Below are 19,729 nucleotides of genomic sequence, written 5' to 3'. Positions count from 1 at the left end.
CTTTTTCTTTTATTGCTCTTCTTCTTTTATTGCTTACCAACACACATCTTCCCTTTTAGCATCCTTTGGTGGTTCTCGGAAATGCGCCGGTTGCAGACTTGTTCCCGCTGTATTAAACGTTTGCATATATGGAAACAACCACTCTACCGATTGCACCACAAGAAGACCAGGGTTGTGCGAAATATCAAGCCTCTGAATAGCAACCAGTCTTGGTTCAATCTCCCCAAATACTGTCTGCGCAATATCTTGATGCGTTGCCTTTGGCAACAGCGTTTCCTGCAACATCATCGTAATACCAGGGCCATTATTATTATTATTATTATTATTATTATTATTATTATTATTATTATTATATGGTGCTGCAGTGGTGCTTCCTGTTCCTCCTGTTTTGGAGGACTGCAGTGGTGTCCCACCCCCTCCAGTTGCTGTTGCAGATGATGTCGATGCTGATGTCTTTCCTGGATCTGCATTCAATGGGGTTGGTGCCGCCGTCGCAAAACCCTGCACATCCGAGTGATTATTCTTCAATCCCCGGAGCTCCAACCGCCGCAGAATCCTCCGCACTGTATACCGCACCATCTCATACGTGCTATTCTGCAGCCGTGCATACATCCGCATATCCGCCGCCTCCCACGGCCAATACTGCGGCTCCCGCGGCGATGTGATGGGCCGCCATCGCCGTTCCTCCTCTCTTCGGGCCCGCGGGTGTCGCTGCTCCATCACCGCCGTCGCCGCCACGGCGCTCAGCAGCGGGGAAGCCGCGTGGGCCGCGCCGGGGGGCCGCAGGACCGGCAGTCGGCCGTAGAGGTGAAGGCCCCGCAGGCGAAGGCCGACGAGGGTGAAGACGGGGTCCTCCACCACTTGATGGACCGGGAGGGGACTGCCGGGGGTGAGGGGGGCGGAGGTGAAGAGAAATCGACTGCCATCATCGCCTACCACCGTGGAACTGGCTGAAGAAGAAGCCCCACGGCTAGAGGAAGAGGAGGAAGTAGTAGTGGCATATGAAGTATAAGAAGAGAAATAAGAAGCATACGAAGAAGAAGAGGGCGAAGTACGACTACCAGGGGTATTACTTCTTGCTGTTGAACCACTGCGAGTTCGGGTACGGGTGGGGGGTGGATCGACGAGGGCGTCGATTGGATAACGTATCGCCGTACATGTTACGCCTTCCCAGGCACAGAAATCCTCTCCACGCCATACACGCCGCAATCGGGGAATGGCACTTGCAACTACCTTTAAATAGTGTAGAGTCTCAATACGCATGTAATCCGCATGTCGGAGTGCACGTACACGCTGTCGCCACATATATTGTCGAGCTTCTTCTTCATATTCTTCGTCCTCCTGGGCCTTGCTCTTCTCTGAACTATGACTCCCACCACCGCTACTACTACCACCGCCATTAATATTATTATTATTATTATTATTATTATTACCTTTGCCATGGGTTCCTGTCGCCTCAGATGGTGTTTGACTATCTGAAATACCGCTCAGTACATCTGCCATAAGAGAACGCTGCTGCATACGCTGAAACTGCTGTAGAGGAATAACATGCTGCACTACAGGATTGACACTGGAAGTACTGTAAAAGAATACCAACAGAATCGCAACTGCATACAAGAGCAGCATAGATGGAGGAGTCGGGAGATTAACGGAAGGGACGAGCATAGTTATCTCTCTCTCTCTCTTTCTCCCTCTGTATCCCACACGCAAGACGGGAAAAGCAGTCTCAGCACACAAAGAGAAAAACAAGATGAATCTCCTTTTATATCCTGTAGTATTTGCAATATATCGATAAATATATTAAAGAAATAAAAGCAAAAAAAAAGATTTTTTTTTCTTCTTCCGAATGTTTTTTTTTTCTTTCACTTCTTTCGTCCCTCCTTACTACCCTTACTGGTTTGTTTTATAAGATAAATGGGATTCTTCTAGTCGAAGGAAATACTTTTTCTGCCTTTTTTACGTATTCTTTCCTTTAAATGACCTATTATGCGAACTTCTATTTCGTTACCTCTACACAGCAAAAAAAAAAAGGAAACTCATACCACAAGTAGCGTAAACAGTGAAGAGGGTGCAAAAGAAAAACATTGCCAATAGAATCAAGAGATGACGCATACCTTAGTTCAGAGAAAAGAAGAAACGAAAAGAAAACTATCCCTACTAGCGCTCACAATCATATTCTTCCATTTCAAGTATTTATTATTTTCCCCAAGGGCTCAATAGTACATTCTTTTTCTTGTTTTCAAAAAACATATTTTTCCCTACTAATGTAGAAAGCAAAAAGTAACTGAGAAAACATTGGAAAAAAAAAAGCACTCACATATGTGCATAAATCCGGATAAATAAAATAAATAAATAAATACATAAATAGAATCAAAAGTGTTAATGAAGTAGTAACAACATTTCAATAGACATAAAATAAGAGGAAAGAACAAAAGCTGTCAATAGAGTTATTTTGCCGTACTCATTTTAGCCTCAAAAAAGAAAAACAAAGAAAGAAAGGCCCCCTTTTTTTTTCATTCTATTTTTTGAGCGCCGAGAAAAATCAAGACAAAAAAAGCAAACAATAAAAAGAAGGAGATAATGAAGCGATGAAACAATATCACATCCCCCAATCTCTCGCTGTGTGCATGTTCAGATGACTCTGCGTCCAAAAGAATCTACAGGATAAATCAAATAAGAAAAGGTACGTAGAAAGGGAAAAATGAAGAGAAGTGAGAACTAAACAAAAAGAAAAAAGAAGAGGAATAAAAGAATCAAAATGAAAATGAGATCTACACTCATTTACATAAAAACAAAAAGAAAAAGAGGACCCTTAGGCAAACACACACAGAGAAAGATACAAGCACAGATAGGCAATTAAACGGAGAGAATGGCAAGGCACTGTAAACCTTAAAAAAGAAGCAGACATTAGAAGTACTTGCTTAGGGTGTCATGATCATCATCTTTTTCTGCGCTTTCCTTAACATCCTTATTTGCTGCAGACGGAGGCGTAGAAGATAATTCACGCCCCACGGCAACAGTTTGTGGGATCGCCTGGAATACCGGAGATTGATTGGGTGCGACACCGAGTGTTGGTGATCCCATTTCAGAAACTGGTGGGGCTGTTGGTAGTACAAGAGCTGTAGCTTCCTGCTTACCTGCAGTAGTTGCAGAGACATCACGAGATGGTTTCTTCAAATCCACATCTTCATCCCTGCTTTCACTCGCTGCGATGGAGTTGAGGCTGCATTGATTCTCCATACCTGTTTTCCTCATATTCGCACTGCTGTGGCTTGCCTCTCTTGTTTCACCTCGTATAGCTGCTGCAGCCGGCGAGGTCTCCAAGTCTGCGCCTGACCACTCATCCTTCTCATTAACGGCGGCTGCACGCAGACGAACATCTGGAGGATTTGTAATTCTCACTTCGGCAGGTGTACCCGTCGTACTTCTTGGCGGTGAGAATTGAGAGGCGTCGGCACGTGTTTGTGTAAATGGAGGTGTCATAGTTCTTCTCCCACCATCACTCGTAAAGGCACCCAAATATCGTTCTTGTCCAACCTGTCCATTTTGATAATGAGGTGATCGATCTTGTTGATATTGTACATGTTGTTCTCGGTATACATCTTGATGTCTTAAATGAGGTGGTGTGACGCGAGTATACTCTCTGGTTAGCATTGCATCATTTGAGCTGTTCTCACCTCTATGTAACTTCATCGGATCATCAAGATCATGAGAACTTATACCAAAATCCAGATCATTCTCTCTATAATGCATCTCGTATTTCTTCTTTTCCACCCGTTTACTCTTGCTCCTTCTTCTATAAATATAGGAGCCACAACCCACGAGGGCAAGTAAAGCAAGAATAAACAAAATTAAAAACAACCACCAGTGCTTCTGTACCCATGAAGGTTGAAGTTCCACCATCTGTATACCTGGAAATGTAGCATTATTGCACTCAGAAGCGATACAAACGTTTGTTGCGGCACATCCATATGTGACAAGTAACGGATTTGCCTGTTCTGCAGCGGCAATAAGAACGGTTGATTTCATCCATGATGAAGGCAAACAGCCACAGAACATATTATTCTCCAAGGAAAAATTCACTAGGGAACCAGTATTTGCTAACGTCGCAAATGTACTAGACAACGTTCCACGGAAATAGTTATTGCTTAAATCAATTGTATTAAGAGCAGGTTTATTTAAAGCGCTCCAATCTGGAAGTGAACCACAGAGCCGCATGGAACTCAATCCTAGATTCTGCAGAGCCCCAAATCCAGCAACCCAACTATTAGGAATAGAACCAGAGAAGCCTGTACGAGTGAGGTTTAAGCTACGCAGTTGACTGAGGGCACTCCATGATGAGCAAAGTGGACCATACAAACCTGCGTTATCGCTCATATCTAGTGAAACCACTTTCACTAGTGATGGATCCACATTGGGGTCAACTTCTGGACACGTTCCTTGCAGTCCCATTCCTCTAAGGTCAAGATGCACTTCTGCTGGTGGTAATGCAGACCCTGCTGCTTTTCCAGAGCTTACTGCTTTTGCAATGGTTGTAGACTCTTCTTGAGAGCATGAAACACCAGGCCAAGTGCAGTAGTCAGGACTCAAGAGGGACCATTGTAGCTGTGGAATACTCTTTGTGAAGCCAAGAAGAAATAGGCGTGTGTGACTACTCAGCGGTGCGGATGCACCATCACCATCACTGTCATTAGCACCATCAGCAGCAGAACTACCACTTCCTGGAGTAGTCGATGGTGGAAGGGTCGTCGGAGATGATACCGGGGAATCTCCTGGATTTGGTCCGCTGAAACAACCTTCCATAATTGAATGACATTTGAGGCAGGGTGGCGTTGTAGAGAGACTGGGATTGGCCAACTTTATCGCTTTGTATAGATTAGATGAACTCGGCCACGTTACCGGGATACATCCACAAAATTTATTACCTACAAATGATACCTCCGTTAAGGTATCTGCAAATGTACTCAAGGATGAACTAAGTGGACCATTCATGTTGTTGTAGGAAAAGTCCATTTTCGTCAAAAATGGCATATATCTTCTATTCCAGTGGGGTAATCCCATACACGCTGCAGTCCCCCGAACTACTATCTCACGCAGAGATGTCATACCATTCCAACTATCTGGAATAGCACCATTTAAACTCGTCCATCCCAGGCGCAATATCTCAAGTCGCTTAAGTACAGCCCAAGAGGGCGGAAACCTCCCCACCACCTCCGGGTTGTTAGAAAGATCCATATACACAACGGAGGGTCCAGTTTCACAGTCATCAAGTTTCGGTAACTTTCCGCGGAGCCCCATACCCCGCAGATCCACACGAACTCCCGTACCTTCAAACATATTCTCACATGTCACTCCCGTCCACTGGCAATACGAATCCCCCCGCCATATATTAGACAACGGACGGAGTTTCGACCGAAGCTTTTTTAGAAAATGATATGTTGAACAATGATTGTCTCTATTATTTCGGGAAAAATAGGGACCATCCGCGGACGGTACAGGCAATGCAACCGTTTCAGCGCCTGAGCAAACAAGCGCATATGAACAGCATAAAAGAAAAATAAAAAAAGTCAGACGCATGAAGTAAGGAAAATCATACAGGTACACATGCGCGCTTCCACGTGCTTCGTGTTCTCGCTTAAAATACATCTATACAGTTTCTACAGATTAACTGCCAAATATATCTCAAAGGATGACTTTTCCTCTGATCCTATAAAGAAGAGTATCAAGACCGCTTCGCAGTGTTAAACACGAGAAGACTATTCTTTCACTACGTGAGAAAAAAAAAAAAATAGTGCAAAAAAAAAAAAACAAAAAATAAAAAAATACATACACTCTATTAAACAATGGAAACAAATCATTTCACTCCTGCTCCAAAGATTCCACATGCACAGAATACCCAGAACGATATCCATCATCGGCGCTGCAACTGAAAACCTACAAAATAAACTAACAACAATAATAACAGAAAAGAACAATCCCCACCCCAACATACGACAGAAACATAAACAAAAGATAATAACGTTCTATACCACCCCACCCCACCACGAAAGACATCAACAACGGAAACAAACTTTGTTTTCTTCCTTTCCCTTGTTAGGTGGCTAAATTAACATCAAGAGCCAGTATACCATAACTTAAAGACGAATACTATCCCCTTATCCCCAATAGATACCAACAATAACGCTGGCCTCCAAAATCCGTTTACCCCACTCCCACCCAACCAACTACTGTAAAACAAAAAAATATAACCAAGAAAACAAATTAAAAAAAAAGGAAGCACACCTCAGAACTGTTGCGCGGTGCGGTGAAAGTCGTGGGGTGCGCTCAGAAAATAAAGAAAAAAAATGGCATTGGGTGAGGGAAAAAATCACCTTTCTGACAGAAACAGAGATTCGAATACAAAGATGCCGCCCGATTTCACTGGCACACCGTCTTCTACGATTGGAAAGGTGCACAGATCCATTGAGCAGCAAAAACAAGAAAATTAAACCAATAAAACAAGTAGACAGCAAGGGTACTATCCCGTACCATAAGAGGAAGGCATACAACAACAAAAAAAGGAAAAATAAAGAAGCCCCTCAGTGTCAAGACCCATTAGAAAAGCAGTGCGAGTGCTGCTGCCACACCCACACACAGCACCAACAAGTGTGAGCGAGTTACGGGAGAAGCAGCAGCATCACCACCAGCACCTTTACCTGTAGACCTGTTAGACTGGGAATTGCACCTGTTGGTTACCCAGCACACAGCTTCCAACAGCTTCGGATTGGCGGCACGTGCGGCCTACTTCAGCGTTGATCTCGTCCATGTGTTTGGAAGACAGCCACAGAAAGAATCGCCACTGATGTCCACCTGCATGTCGCGGGGGCTGAAGGTCCCAAATGAGTTGGAGAGAGCGCCACCCATCTTATTGTTGCTGAGGTCCACCGAGGTCAGAGCAACCATTTGCGTTGCATTCCAGTTGGGCAAGCTCCTGTAGGCGTTCGTTCCACTTACGGCGACCGAGACAAGACTCCGCATTCCGTTCCAGGCGTCAGGGATACCGCCGCCCATGCCTGCCATGCTCAGGTCAAGCTGCTCCAGCAGCACGAGGCCCGCCCAATCAGACGGGAGTTAGCCGCGGACACGCTCTAGACCGCGCAGGTTGATCTCACGCACCTTCACACTTGCACCGTCAATGTTGTTGCGAAGCTCAGGCAGCTGGCCGGAGAGAGTGGAGCCGGCCTCTGCGATGGTGTTAGGCCGGACCCGCACAAAGCCGTCAGCGTCACACACAATGCCAGAGTAACTGCAGTAGTCCGTGCCCACTCACAGCTGTGCCAGATTCGGGATTGTCCGTGTGAAACCGGCCAAGAACTGTTGCGTGTCGGAATTGATGTTCACGTTCTGGGCCTCCACGCGTGGTATTGACACGCCAATCACCAGAAGCAGTAACAGCACGGCTGCTGCTGCTGCAGAGCGGTGTGGGAGGTGTGTCATTATGCTGGCGTTTGATATTTTGTGTAGCTTGTGCTTACCTGATCTATCCACGGCAAGAGGGAAATAACAAAAGAAAGAGATAGGGGGGTGGCTACGGTGAGGTGCGAGAGGGCACTGCAGTGCTCTCCAAGTATGCGCCACACTGGGGACAGTAGAGCGAGAAAAATAGAAAGAACTAGTATCCGAACCCTCCAGTTTGTAGAACACACCTTGACGAAGATGTCATGGGTCGTATTCATATATATTTTTATCTTATCACACTTTGTGTGATTTTCTTTGCACATTTATTTTCTCAGATAAAATTTGTAGGTGATTGTATGGCACATTTTATTTTGACCATGAGAGATCTCTTGAAAAATAAAACCCAAAAGAAAAACCCCAAGATAGTATATAAAAAAAAAAACAGGTGTTAAAGAGTAAGGAAAAGAACGATGAGAGGTGTCGCCGTGATCCAAAACAAACCTTGGTTGGATGGAAATGCTGCGATATCTCGGCTTTTTCCACTGCCGCATGTTAATTCCTTTGCACTGCAAGCGTTGATGGTTTTGCAATCTGTAGAATTCACCTTGGGGATCTCATTGAGTGCGCTGCGCAGGAGTGGACTATTCCACGTAGAGGGTGCACAGCCACAAAATTGGGTACCGCTGAGGTCAAGAAGTAGCAATTGTGAGCCCAGTGTACCAAAGCTTTGGGAGAGTGTTCCGCTCATTTTCTTGTTTCCTTTAAGGCTTACTGCCTTTAGGTTCCTCATCGCTGATGAATCCCATTTTGGAAGACTCCCACAAGCCTGAGTATCACCAACAAAAACAGATACGAGATTTTGCAGTGCATTCCAAGAGTTTGGCACCGTTCCACTGAGTCCGGTGTTATTTAGAAAAATATGCTGCAGGTTTGAGAGTTCGCTCCAATAAGCGGGAAATGCGCCTTTCAGTTTTTTGTTGCCCATTAGGTTGATACTTGCAATACGTACTTGCTTTGGGTCAAATTTTTTATTAAATGAAGGAATACCTCCACTTAGTTTTGCCCCTGGAAGCCAAAGGTGAACCTCATTTCTTTCTTCGTCACACTGTACACCTTTATACTTGCAGTAATCCTTTCCAGTCCAAACAAAACGCAGCACTCCAAAGGCATCTTTGAATGTTTGTATAAACTTCTTGGTGTGGACGTGGTCTTTAAGTGAACCAGTGGGAGTTGTAGCTGAGGACACACCATCACAGGTGACGCTGAGTAGCAACAGGAGAATGAGTAGCAAGGGTGCCGATATACCTTTTGCTGTTATCCAATGCATATTGGTGCTTCTTTTTAACTTGTCAAGTGAAGATATAAAAATATGATAAAAGGCTTTCCTTCTTAATTTCCGGTTGTGTTATGAGACTATTGATACAGTTGGGGGGTCAGCGGTGAATTAGGAAAAAGAAAAGTTAATATATACATATATAGATAGATAGATACAGAGAGAAAGAAAATATGTACTGAGAAGTAGAACCCATTCTATGGAAAGTTAAGCGGCTACACGGGAGTGACACAGCATGCTTCTCGTTCAACATGCACATATACATGCAACTGTGTAACTATGTATTTCTCGCGAAACACGATAACACCGTCGCACAGATACTGCTCCGTTTTCTTCTTTATCAAGTCTACACTCTTTTCTTCTGTTTTTCTATACCCATTATTATTATTATTATTATTATCATCATTGTTATTATTACTATGCCCATTCGTTTAAGCTTCGAACCGCTTCCAATGCTGTTGTTCACAAAGACCACACATTCTTCAATGCGAACATGTCTTTCCGAGTCCTTTCATCAGCAATCTAACCCATCATTTCTTTCCATTCCATGTTTTTCCTTCTCATCTCATTTTTTTGTTTAAATACTGTTAGATGTAAACTAACAGAAAAACATTAACTCATACTGATGTCCGGGGTACAGTTTACTACCACTTCTCCAGACTTCACCCTCTCTTCTTACATAAGGCGCGGTCACAGACAACGAGAGAGGAGAAAGGATACATGTGATGTAGTGCGTATGGATACATGTATGTTTCCCCTCGTATATATATATATATACACCTATGGTGGAAGTGTAACAAGTGCGCGTTGTTTTGCGACAAGCTCTGCGAGTGCTGGCCAGGTTCGGTGCGGCAGCCCAAGCACCCTTCGCTGTGCCGCCTCTGCTCTTTCACGCCGTGCGAGCTCTGCCTCAACCTCCGTCTTCGCTTTCGTTGAAAAGAGCGAGGTGGAGGCGCGCAAAAGCATCTGAGCGTGATCCCCCTCCACCACGTGATGCGCCGGACCGTGGGTAGCGTTCGTATTCGCCCCCGTCATTCGCCCCGCGTTAATAAACGGCGGGTGCCCACTCTCACCATCATGTAGAATGGAGTGGATGTGTGCTGCGATAAGCGGCTGAAGCCCTGCCGCAAGCACCGCGTCTTCCTCCCGCACGAACGGTGTGTAGGCGCCCACTGCGCCAAGTGATGTTGTGTAAACGAGAAGCCGCAGCGCGAGTGCGGGGTCGGCACCACCGCTGGGGTCGTACTCGTGTGCTCGCAATGCAGTGACTAATTGGCCGGTGTGGTGGAGGGCAATCTCGTCGAGTCCCTGCCGCGTTGCCGCGTATCGGGCAGCCTCCGCCAACTCCGCCTCCGACATCTGCGCAATCGGCTCGGCGAGGCCCAGGCGGGTGCTGGAAGGGAGGCGGAGGAAAACAACAATGCCATAGCGGTCGGCCACAGCAAAGGTACGCTCATCGAGGCAGGCAATGCTCGTCACACTGCGGGGGACACTGTCACGTGCTATCATCATCAGGAAGGATAGGGAGCCACCACCAGCACCTTTACCTGTAGACCTGTTAGACTGGGAATTGCACCTGTTGGTTACCCAGCACACAGCTTCCAACAGCTTCGGATTGGCGGCACGTGCGGCCTACTTCAGCGTTGATCTCGTCCATGTGTTTGGAAGACAGCCACAGAAAGAATCGCCACTGATGTCCACCTGCATGTCGCGGGGGCTGAAGGTCCCAAATGAGTTGGAGAGAGCGCCACCCATCTTATTGTTGCTGAGGTCCACCGAGGTCAGAGCAACCATTTGCGTTGCATTCCAGTTGGGCAAGCTCCTGTAGGCGTTCGTTCCACTTACGGCGACCGAGACAAGACTCCGCATTCCGTTCCAGGCGTCAGGGATACCGCCGCCCATGCCTGCCATGCTCAGGTCAAGCTGCTCCAGCAGCACGAGGCCCGCCCAATCAGACGGGAGTTAGCCGCGGACACGCTCTAGACCGCGCAGGTTGATCTCACGCACCTTCACACTTGCACCGTCAATGTTGTTGCGAAGCTCAGGCAGCTGGCCGGAGAGAGTGGAGCCGGCCTCTGCGATGGTGTTAGGCCGGACCCGCACAAAGCCGTCAGCGTCACACACAATGCCAGAGTAACTGCAGTAGTCCGTGCCCACTCACAGCTGTGCCAGATTCGGGATTGTCCGTGTGAAACCGGCCAAGAACTGTTGCGTGTCGGAATTGATGTTCACGTTCTGGGCCTCCACGCGTGGTATTGACACGCCAATCACCAGAAGCAGTAACAGCACGGCTGCTGCTGCTGCAGAGCGGTGTGGGAGGTGTGTCATTATGCTGGCGTTTGATATTTTGTGTAGCTTGTGCTTACCTGATCTATCCACGGCAAGAGGGAAATAACAAAAGAAAGAGATAGGGGGGTGGCTACGGTGAGGTGCGAGAGGGCACTGCAGTGCTCTCCAAGTATGCGCCACACTGGGGACAGTAGAGCGAGAAAAATAGAAAGAACTAGTATCCGAACCCTCCAGTTTGTAGAACACACCTTGACGAAGATGTCATGGGTCGTATTCATATATATTTTTATCTTATCACACTTTGTGTGATTTTCTTTGCACATTTATTTTCTCAGATAAAATTTGTAGGTGATTGTATGGCACATTTTATTTTGACCATGAGAGATCTCTTGAAAAATAAAACCCAAAAGAAAAACCCCAAGATAGTATATAAAAAAAAAAACAGGTGTTAAAGAGTAAGGAAAAGAACGATGAGAGGTGTCGCCGTGATCCAAAACAAACCTTGGTTGGATGGAAATGCTGCGATATCTCGGCTTTTTCCACTGCCGCATGTTAATTCCTTTGCACTGCAAGCGTTGATGGTTTTGCAATCTGTAGAATTCACCTTGGGGATCTCATTGAGTGCGCTGCGCAGGAGTGGACTATTCCACGTAGAGGGTGCACAGCCACAAAATTGGGTACCGCTGAGGTCAAGAAGTAGCAATTGTGAGCCCAGTGTACCAAAGCTTTGGGAGAGTGTTCCGCTCATTTTCTTGTTTCCTTTAAGGCTTACTGCCTTTAGGTTCCTCATCGCTGATGAATCCCATTTTGGAAGACTCCCACAAGCCTGAGTATCACCAACAAAAACAGATACGAGATTTTGCAGTGCATTCCAAGAGTTTGGCACCGTTCCACTGAGTCCGGTGTTATTTAGAAAAATATGCTGCAGGTTTGAGAGTTCGCTCCAATAAGCGGGAAATGCGCCTTTCAGTTTTTTGTTGCCCATTAGGTTGATACTTGCAATACGTACTTGCTTTGGGTCAAATTTTTATTAAATGAAGGAATACCTCCACTTAGTTTTGCCCCTGGAAGCCAAAGGTGAACCTCATTTCTTTCTTCGTCACACTGTACACCTTTATACTTGCAGTAATCCTTTCCAGTCCAAACAAAACGCAGCACTCCAAAGGCATCTTTGAATGTTTGTATAAACTTCTTGGTGTGGACGTGGTCTTTAAGTGAACCAGTGGGAGTTGTAGCTGAGGACACACCATCACAGGTGACGCTGAGTAGCAACAGGAGAATGAGTAGCAAGGGTGCCGATATACCTTTTGCTGTTATCCAATGCATATTGGTGCTTCTTTTTAACTTGTCAAGTGAAGATATAAAAATATGATAAAAGGCTTTCCTTCTTAATTTCCGGTTGTGTTATGAGACTATTGATACAGTTGGGGGGGGGGGGTCAGCGGTGAATTAGGAAAAAAGAAAAGTTAATATATACATATATAGATAGATAGATACAGAGAGAAAGAAAATATGTACTGAGAAGTAGAACCCATTCTATGGAAAGTTAAGCGGCTACACGGGAGTGACACAGCATGCTTCTCGTTCAACATGCACATATACATGCAACTGTGTAACTATGTATTTCTCGCGAAACACGATAACACCGTCGCACAGATACTGCTCCGTTTTCTTCTTTATCAAGTCTACACTCTTTTCTTCTGTTTTTCTATACCCATTATTATTATTATTATTATTATCATCATTGTTATTATTACTATGCCCATTCGTTTAAGCTTCGAACCGCTTCCAATGCTGTTGTTCACAAAGACCACACATTCTTCAATGCGAACATGTCTTTCCGAGTCCTTTCATCAGCAATCTAACCCATCATTTCTTTCCATTCCATGTTTTTCCTTCTCATCTCATTTTTTTTGTTTAAATACTGTTAGATGTAAACTAACAGAAAAACATTAACTCATACTGATGTCCGGGGTACAGTTTACTACCACTTCTCCAGACTTCACCCTCTCTTCTTACATAAGGCGCGGTCACAGACAACGAGAGAGGAGAAAGGATACATGTGATGTAGTGCGTATGGATACATGTATGTTTCCCCTCGTATATATATATATATATACACCTATGGTGGAAGTGTAACAAGTGCGCGTTGTTTTGCGACAAGCTCTGCGAGTGCTGGCCAGGTTCGGTGCGGCAGCCCAAGCACCCTTCGCTGTGCCGCCTCTGCTCTTTCACGCCGTGCGAGCTCTGCCTCAACCTCCGTCTTCGCTTTCGTTGAAAAGAGCGAGGTGGAGGCGCGCAAAAGCATCTGAGCGTGATCCCCCTCCACCACGTGATGCGCCGGACCGTGGGTAGCGTTCGTATTCGCCCCCGTCATTCGCCCCGCGTTAATAAACGGCGGGTGCCCACTCTCACCATCATGTAGAATGGAGTGGATGTGTGCTGCGATAAGCGGCTGAAGCCCTGCCGCAAGCACCGCGTCTTCCTCCCGCACGAACGGTGTGTAGGCGCCCACTGCGCCAAGTGATGTTGTGTAAACGAGAAGCCGCAGCGCGAGTGCGGGGTCGGCACCACCGCTGGGGTCGTACTCGTGTGCTCGCAATGCAGTGACTAATTGGCCGGTGTGGTGGAGGGCAATCTCGTCGAGTCCCTGCCGCGTTGCCGCGTATCGGGCAGCCTCCGCCAACTCCGCCTCCGACATCTGCGCAATCGGCTCGGCGAGGCCCAGGCGGGTGCTGGAAGGGAGGCGGAGGAAAACAACAATGCCATAGCGGTCGGCCACAGCAAAGGTACGCTCATCGAGGCAGGCAATGCTCGTCACACTGCGGGGGACACTGTCACGTGCTATCATCATCAGGAAGGATAGGGAGCCACCACCAGCACCTTTACCTGTAGACCTGTTAGACTGGGAATTGCACCTGTTGGTTACCCAGCACACAGCTTCCAACAGCTTCGGATTGGCGGCACGTGCGGCCTACTTCAGCGTTGATCTCGTCCATGTGTTTGGAAGACAGCCACAGAAAGAATCGCCACTGATGTCCACCTGCATGTCGCGGGGGCTGAAGGTCCCAAATGAGTTGGAGAGAGCGCCACCCATCTTATTGTTGCTGAGGTCCACCGAGGTCAGAGCAACCATTTGCGTTGCATTCCAGTTGGGCAAGCTCCTGTAGGCGTTCGTTCCACTTACGGCGACCGAGACAAGACTCCGCATTCCGTTCCAGGCGTCAGGGATACCGCCGCCCATGCCTGCCATGCTCAGGTCAAGCTGCTCCAGCAGCACGAGGCCCGCCCAATCAGACGGGAGTTAGCCGCGGACACGCTCTAGACCGCGCAGGTTGATCTCACGCACCTTCACACTTGCACCGTCAATGTTGTTGCGAAGCTCAGGCAGCTGGCCGGAGAGAGTGGAGCCGGCCTCTGCGATGGTGTTAGGCCGGACCCGCACAAAGCCGTCAGCGTCACACACAATGCCAGAGTAACTGCAGTAGTCCGTGCCCACTCACAGCTGTGCCAGATTCGGGATTGTCCGTGTGAAACCGGCCAAGAACTGTTGCGTGTCGGAATTGATGTTCACGTTCTGGGCCTCCACGCGTGGTATTGACACGCCAATCACCAGAAGCAGTAACAGCACGGCTGCTGCTGCTGCAGAGCGGTGTGGGAGGTGTGTCATTATGCTGGCGTTTGATATTTTGTGTAGCTTGTGCTTACCTGATCTATCCACGGCAAGAGGGAAATAACAAAAGAAAGAGATAGGGGGGTGGCTACGGTGAGGTGCGAGAGGGCACTGCAGTGCTCTCCAAGTATGCGCCACACTGGGGACAGTAGAGCGAGAAAAATAGAAAGAACTAGTATCCGAACCCTCCAGTTTGTAGAACACACCTTGACGAAGATGTCATGGGTCGTATTCATATATATTTTTTATCTTATCACACTTTGTGTGATTTTCTTTGCACATTTATTTTCTCAGATAAAATTTGTAGGTGATTGTATGGCACATTTTATTTTGACCATGAGAGATCTCTTGAAAAATAAAACCCAAAAGAAAAACCCCAAGATAGTATATAAAAAAAAAAACAGGTGTTAAAGAGTAAGGAAAAGAACGATGAGAGGTGTCGCCGTGATCCAAAACAAACCTTGGTTGGATGGAAATGCTGCGATATCTCGGCTTTTTCCACTGCCGCATGTTAATTCCTTTGCACTGCAAGCGTTGATGGTTTTGCAATCTGTAGAATTCACCTTGGGGATCTCATTGAGTGCGCTGCGCAGGAGTGGACTATTCCACGTAGAGGGTGCACAGCCACAAAATTGGGTACCGCTGAGGTCAAGAAGTAGCAATTGTGAGCCCAGTGTACCAAAGCTTTGGGAGAGTGTTCCGCTCATTTTCTTGTTTCCTTTAAGGCTTACTGCCTTTAGGTTCCTCATCGCTGATGAATCCCATTTTGGAAGACTCCCACAAGCCTGAGTATCACCAACAAAAACAGATACGAGATTTTGCAGTGCATTCCAAGAGTTTGGCACCGTTCCACTGAGTCCGGTGTTATTTAGAAAAAATATGCTGCAGGTTTGAGAGTTCGCTCCAATAAGCGGGAAATGCGCCTTTCAGTTTTTTGTTGCCCATTAGGTTGATACTTGCAATACGTACTTGCTTTGGGTCAAATTTTTTATTAAATGAAGGAATACCTCCACTTAGTTTTGCCCCTGGAAGCCAAAGGTGAACCTCATTTCTTTCTTCGTCACACTGTACACCTTTATACTTGCAGTAATCCTTTCCAGTCCAAACAAAACGCAGCACTCCAAAGGCATCTTTGAATGTTTGTATAAACTTCTTGGTGTGGACGTGGTCTTTAAGTGAACCAGTGGGAGTTGTAGCTGAGGACACACCATCACAGGTGACGCTGAGTAGCAACAGGAGAATGAGTAGCAAGGGTGCCGATATACCTTTTGCTGTTATCCAATGCATATTGGTGCTTCTTTTTAACTTGTCAAGTGAAGATATAAAAATATGATAAAAGGCTTTCCTTCTTAATTTCCGGTTGTGTTATGAGACTATTGATACAGTTGGGGGGGGGGGGGTCAGCGGTGAATTAGGAAAAAAGAAAAGTTAATATATACATATATAGATAGATAGATACAGAGAGAAAGAAAATATGTACTGAGAAGTAGAACCCATTCTATGGAAAGTTAAGCGGCTACACGGGAGTGACACAGCATGCTTCTCGTTCAACATGCACATATACATGCAACTGTGTAACTATGTATTTCTCGCGAAACACGATAACACCGTCGCACAGATACTGCTCCGTTTTCTTCTTTATCAAGTCTACACTCTTTTCTTCTGTTTTTCTATACCCATTATTATTATTATTATTATTATCATCATTGTTATTATTACTATGCCCATTCGTTTAAGCTTCGAACCGCTTCCAATGCTGTTGTTCACAAAGACCACACATTCTTCAATGCGAACATGTCTTTCCGAGTCCTTTCATCAGCAATCTAACCCATCATTTCTTTCCATTCCATGTTTTTCCTTCTCATCTCATTTTTTTGTTTAAATACTGTTAGATGTAAACTAACAGAAAAACATTAACTCATACTGATGTCCGGGGTACAGTTTACTACCACTTCTCCAGACTTCACCCTCTCTTCTTACATAAGGCGCGGTCACAGACAACGAGAGAGGAGAAAGGATACATGTGATGTAGTGCGTATGGATACATGTATGTTTCCCCTCGTATATATATATATATACACCTATGGTGGAAGTGTAACAAGTGCGCGTTGTTTTGCGACAAGCTCTGCGAGTGCTGGCCAGGTTCGGTGCGGCAGCCCAAGCACCCTTCGCTGTGCCGCCTCTGCTCTTTCACGCCGTGCGAGCTCTGCCTCAACCTCCGTCTTCGCTTTCGTTGAAAAGAGCGAGGTGGAGGCGCGCAAAAGCATCTGAGCGTGATCCCCCTCCACCACGTGATGCGCCGGACCGTGGGTAGCGTTCGTATTCGCCCCCGTCATTCGCCCCGCGTTAATAAACGGCGGGTGCCCACTCTCACCATCATGTAGAATGGAGTGGATGTGTGCTGCGATAAGCGGCTGAAGCCCTGCCGCAAGCACCGCGTCTTCCTCCCGCACGAACGGTGTGTAGGCGCCCACTGCGCCAAGTGATGTTGTGTAAACGAGAAGCCGCAGCGCGAGTGCGGGGTCGGCACCACCGCTGGGGTCGTACTCGTGTGCTCGCAATGCAGTGACTAATTGGCCGGTGTGGTGGAGGGCAATCTCGTCGAGTCCCTGCCGCGTTGCCGCGTATCGGGCAGCCTCCGCCAACTCCGCCTCCGACATCTGCGCAATCGGCTCGGCGAGGCCCAGGCGGGTGCTGGAAGGGAGGCGGAGGAAAACAACAATGCCATAGCGGTCGGCCACAGCAAAGGTACGCTCATCGAGGCAGGCAATGCTCGTCACACTGCGGGGGACACTGTCACGTGCTATCATCATCAGGAAGGATAGGGAGCCACCACCAGCACCTTTACCTGTAGACCTGTTAGACTGGGAATTGCACCTGTTGGTTACCCAGCACACAGCTTCCAACAGCTTCGGATTGGCGGCACGTGCGGCCTACTTCAGCGTTGATCTCGTCCATGTGTTTGGAAGACAGCCACAGAAAGAATCGCCACTGATGTCCACCTGCATGTCGCGGGGGCTGAAGGTCCCAAATGAGTTGGAGAGAGCGCCACCCATCTTATTGTTGCTGAGGTCCACCGAGGTCAGAGCAACCATTTGCGTTGCATTCCAGTTGGGCAAGCTCCTGTAGGCGTTCGTTCCACTTACGGCGACCGAGACAAGACTCCGCATTCCGTTCCAGGCGTCAGGGATACCGCCGCCCATGCCTGCCATGCTCAGGTCAAGCTGCTCCAGCAGCACGAGGCCCGCCCAATCAGACGGGAGTTAGCCGCGGACACGCTCTAGACCGCGCAGGTTGATCTCACGCACCTTCACACTTGCACCGTCAATGTTGTTGCGAAGCTCAGGCAGCTGGCCGGAGAGAGTGGAGCCGGCCTCTGCGATGGTGTTAGGCCGGACCCGCACAAAGCCGTCAGCGTCACACACAATGCCAGAGTAACTGCAGTAGTCCGTGCCCACTCACAGCTGTGCCAGATTCGGGATTGTCCGTGTGAAACCGGCCAAGAACTGTTGCGTGTCGGAATTGATGTTCACGTTCTGGGCCTCCACGCGTGGTATTGACACGCCAATCACCAGAAGCAGTAACAGCACGGCTGCTGCTGCTGCAGAGCGGTGTGGGAGGTGTGTCATTATGCTGGCGTTTGATATTTTGTGTAGCTTGTGCTTACCTGATCTATCCACGGCAAGAGGGAAATAACAAAAGAAAGAGATAGGGGGGTGGCTACGGTGAGGTGCGAGAGGGCACTGCAGTGCTCTCCAAGTATGCGCCACACTGGGGACAGTAGAGCGAGAAAAATAGAAAGAACTAGTATCCGAACCCTCCAGTTTGTAGAACACACCTTGACGAAGATGTCATGGGTCGTATTCATATATATTTTTATCTTATCACACTTTGTGTGATTTTCTTTGCACATTTATTTTCTCAGATAAAATTTGTAGGTGATTGTATGGCACATTTTATTTTGACCATGAGAGATCTCTTGAAAAATAAAACCCAAAAGAAAAACCCCAAGATAGTATATAAAAAAAAAAACAGGTGTTAAAGAGTAAGGAAAAGAACGATGAGAGGTGTCGCCGTGATCCAAAACAAACCTTGGTTGGATGGAAATGCTGCGATATCTCGGCTTTTCCACTGCCGCATGTTAATTCCTTTGCACTGCAAGCGTTGATGGTTTTGCAATCTGTAGAATTCACCTTGGGGATCTCATTGAGTGCGCTGCGCAGGAGTGGACTATTCCACGTAGAGGGTGCACAGCCACAAAATTGGGTACCGCTGAGGTCAAGAAGTAGCAATTGTGAGCCCAGTGTACCAAAGCTTTGGGAGAGTGTTCCGCTCATTTTCTTGTTTCCTTTAAGGCTTACTGCCTTTAGGTTCCTCATCGCTGATGAATCCCATTTTGGAAGACTCCCACAAGCCTGAGTATCACCAACAAAAACAGATACGAGATTTTGCAGTGCATTCCAAGAGTTTGGCACCGTTCCACTGAGTCCGGTGTTATTTAGAAAAATATGCTGCAGGTTTGAGAGTTCGCTCCAATAAGCGGGAAATGCGCCTTTCAGTTTTTTGTTGCCCATTAGGTTGATACTTGCAATACGTACTTGCTTTGGGTCAAATTTTTTATTAAATGAAGGAATACCTCCACTTAGTTTTGCCCCTGGAAGCCAAAGGTGAACCTCATTTCTTTCTTCGTCACACTGTACACCTTTATACTTGCAGTAATCCTTTCCAGTCCAAACAAAACGCAGCACTCCAAAGGCATCTTTGAATGTTTGTATAAACTTCTTGGTGTGGACGTGGTCTTTAAGTGAACCAGTGGGAGTTGTAGCTGAGGACACACCATCACAGGTGACGCTGAGTAGCAACAGGAGAATGAGTAGCAAGGGTGCCGATATACCTTTTGCTGTTATCCAATGCATATTGGTGCTTCTTTTTAACTTGTCAAGTGAAGATATAAAAATATGATAAAAGGCTTTCCTTCTTAATTTCCGGTTGTGTTA

The 19,729-nt window shown here is 46.9% G+C and overlaps 14 protein-coding genes across 14 annotated transcripts; 1 reads left to right on the top strand and 13 right to left on the bottom strand.

Moving 5' to 3' along the window:
• Window positions 1–33: 33 nt before the first annotated feature.
• Window positions 34–1,665, bottom strand: LSM04_007638 (uncharacterized protein; the record flags this gene model as incomplete). Its single annotated transcript, XM_067338882.1, has 1 exon — window positions 34–1,665. One exon carries the CDS (start codon window positions 1,663–1,665, stop codon window positions 34–36), a length of 1,632 nt encoding a protein of 543 aa, XP_067189340.1.
• A 1,242-nt stretch (window positions 1,666–2,907) lies between these two features.
• LSM04_007668 (Leucine-rich repeat-containing N-terminal) lies at window positions 2,908–5,646 on the bottom strand (the record flags this gene model as incomplete). Its single annotated transcript, XM_067338867.1, has 1 exon — window positions 2,908–5,646. The coding sequence occupies one exon, from the start codon at window positions 5,644–5,646 to the stop codon at window positions 2,908–2,910; it is 2,739 nt and encodes a 912-aa protein (XP_067189341.1).
• A 948-nt stretch (window positions 5,647–6,594) lies between these two features.
• On the bottom strand, window positions 6,595–7,059 carry LSM04_005462 (uncharacterized protein; the record flags this gene model as incomplete). Its single annotated transcript, XM_067338856.1, has 2 exons — window positions 6,595–6,756; window positions 6,850–7,059. 2 exons carry the CDS (start codon window positions 7,057–7,059, stop codon window positions 6,595–6,597), a joined length of 372 nt encoding a protein of 123 aa, XP_067189312.1.
• A 51-nt stretch (window positions 7,060–7,110) lies between these two features.
• Window positions 7,111–7,476, bottom strand: LSM04_008538 (uncharacterized protein; the record flags this gene model as incomplete). Its single annotated transcript, XM_067338845.1, has 2 exons — window positions 7,111–7,304; window positions 7,344–7,476. 2 exons carry the CDS (start codon window positions 7,474–7,476, stop codon window positions 7,111–7,113), a joined length of 327 nt encoding a protein of 108 aa, XP_067189353.1.
• Window positions 7,477–7,885: 409 nt separating this feature from the next.
• LSM04_000519 (uncharacterized protein) lies at window positions 7,886–8,764 on the bottom strand (the record flags this gene model as incomplete). The annotated part of the gene is made up of 1 exon (XM_067338834.1): window positions 7,886–8,764. One exon carries the CDS (start codon window positions 8,762–8,764, stop codon window positions 7,886–7,888), a length of 879 nt encoding a protein of 292 aa, XP_067189257.1.
• Window positions 8,765–9,550: 786 nt separating this feature from the next.
• On the bottom strand, window positions 9,551–10,681 carry LSM04_006589 (Cleavage/polyadenylation specificity factor; the record flags this gene model as incomplete). The annotated part of the gene is made up of 2 exons (XM_067338822.1): window positions 9,551–10,378; window positions 10,472–10,681. The coding sequence occupies 2 exons, from the start codon at window positions 10,679–10,681 to the stop codon at window positions 9,551–9,553; spliced, it is 1,038 nt and encodes a 345-aa protein (XP_067189328.1).
• A 51-nt stretch (window positions 10,682–10,732) lies between these two features.
• On the bottom strand, window positions 10,733–11,098 carry LSM04_004250 (uncharacterized protein; the record flags this gene model as incomplete). The annotated part of the gene is made up of 2 exons (XM_067338811.1): window positions 10,733–10,926; window positions 10,966–11,098. The coding sequence occupies 2 exons, from the start codon at window positions 11,096–11,098 to the stop codon at window positions 10,733–10,735; spliced, it is 327 nt and encodes a 108-aa protein (XP_067189301.1).
• Window positions 11,099–11,507: 409 nt separating this feature from the next.
• On the bottom strand, window positions 11,508–12,385 carry LSM04_007441 (uncharacterized protein; the record flags this gene model as incomplete). Its single annotated transcript, XM_067338800.1, has 2 exons — window positions 11,508–11,981; window positions 12,065–12,385. The coding sequence occupies 2 exons, from the start codon at window positions 12,383–12,385 to the stop codon at window positions 11,508–11,510; spliced, it is 795 nt and encodes a 264-aa protein (XP_067189338.1).
• A 796-nt stretch (window positions 12,386–13,181) lies between these two features.
• LSM04_007896 (Cleavage/polyadenylation specificity factor) lies at window positions 13,182–14,312 on the bottom strand (the record flags this gene model as incomplete). Its single annotated transcript, XM_067338788.1, has 2 exons — window positions 13,182–14,009; window positions 14,103–14,312. The coding sequence occupies 2 exons, from the start codon at window positions 14,310–14,312 to the stop codon at window positions 13,182–13,184; spliced, it is 1,038 nt and encodes a 345-aa protein (XP_067189347.1).
• Window positions 14,313–14,363: 51 nt separating this feature from the next.
• On the bottom strand, window positions 14,364–14,729 carry LSM04_007995 (uncharacterized protein; the record flags this gene model as incomplete). The annotated part of the gene is made up of 2 exons (XM_067338777.1): window positions 14,364–14,557; window positions 14,597–14,729. 2 exons carry the CDS (start codon window positions 14,727–14,729, stop codon window positions 14,364–14,366), a joined length of 327 nt encoding a protein of 108 aa, XP_067189349.1.
• A 410-nt stretch (window positions 14,730–15,139) lies between these two features.
• On the bottom strand, window positions 15,140–16,019 carry LSM04_000590 (uncharacterized protein; the record flags this gene model as incomplete). The annotated part of the gene is made up of 2 exons (XM_067338766.1): window positions 15,140–15,633; window positions 15,698–16,019. 2 exons carry the CDS (start codon window positions 16,017–16,019, stop codon window positions 15,140–15,142), a joined length of 816 nt encoding a protein of 271 aa, XP_067189260.1.
• A 794-nt stretch (window positions 16,020–16,813) lies between these two features.
• Window positions 16,814–17,944, bottom strand: LSM04_005861 (Cleavage/polyadenylation specificity factor; the record flags this gene model as incomplete). Its single annotated transcript, XM_067338744.1, has 2 exons — window positions 16,814–17,641; window positions 17,735–17,944. 2 exons carry the CDS (start codon window positions 17,942–17,944, stop codon window positions 16,814–16,816), a joined length of 1,038 nt encoding a protein of 345 aa, XP_067189319.1.
• On the top strand, window positions 17,502–18,030 carry LSM04_009519 (uncharacterized protein; the record flags this gene model as incomplete). The annotated part of the gene is made up of 2 exons (XM_067338755.1): window positions 17,502–17,803; window positions 17,862–18,030. The coding sequence occupies 2 exons, from the start codon at window positions 17,502–17,504 to the stop codon at window positions 18,028–18,030; spliced, it is 471 nt and encodes a 156-aa protein (XP_067189364.1).
• Window positions 18,031–18,149: 119 nt separating this feature from the next.
• LSM04_000792 (uncharacterized protein) lies at window positions 18,150–19,648 on the bottom strand (the record flags this gene model as incomplete). The annotated part of the gene is made up of 2 exons (XM_067338733.1): window positions 18,150–18,388; window positions 18,820–19,648. The coding sequence occupies 2 exons, from the start codon at window positions 19,646–19,648 to the stop codon at window positions 18,150–18,152; spliced, it is 1,068 nt and encodes a 355-aa protein (XP_067189261.1).
• Window positions 19,649–19,729: the final 81 nt, after the last annotated feature.

Source organism: Trypanosoma melophagium (assembly GCF_022059095.1).
Source record: "Trypanosoma melophagium isolate St. Kilda chromosome Unknown ctg31segment0, whole genome shotgun sequence".
NCBI lineage: Eukaryota > Euglenozoa > Kinetoplastea > Trypanosomatida > Trypanosomatidae > Trypanosoma > Trypanosoma melophagium.
The sequence above is the reverse complement of the archived record's forward strand: the minus strand, read 5'-3'. Positions and strand labels throughout refer to the sequence as shown.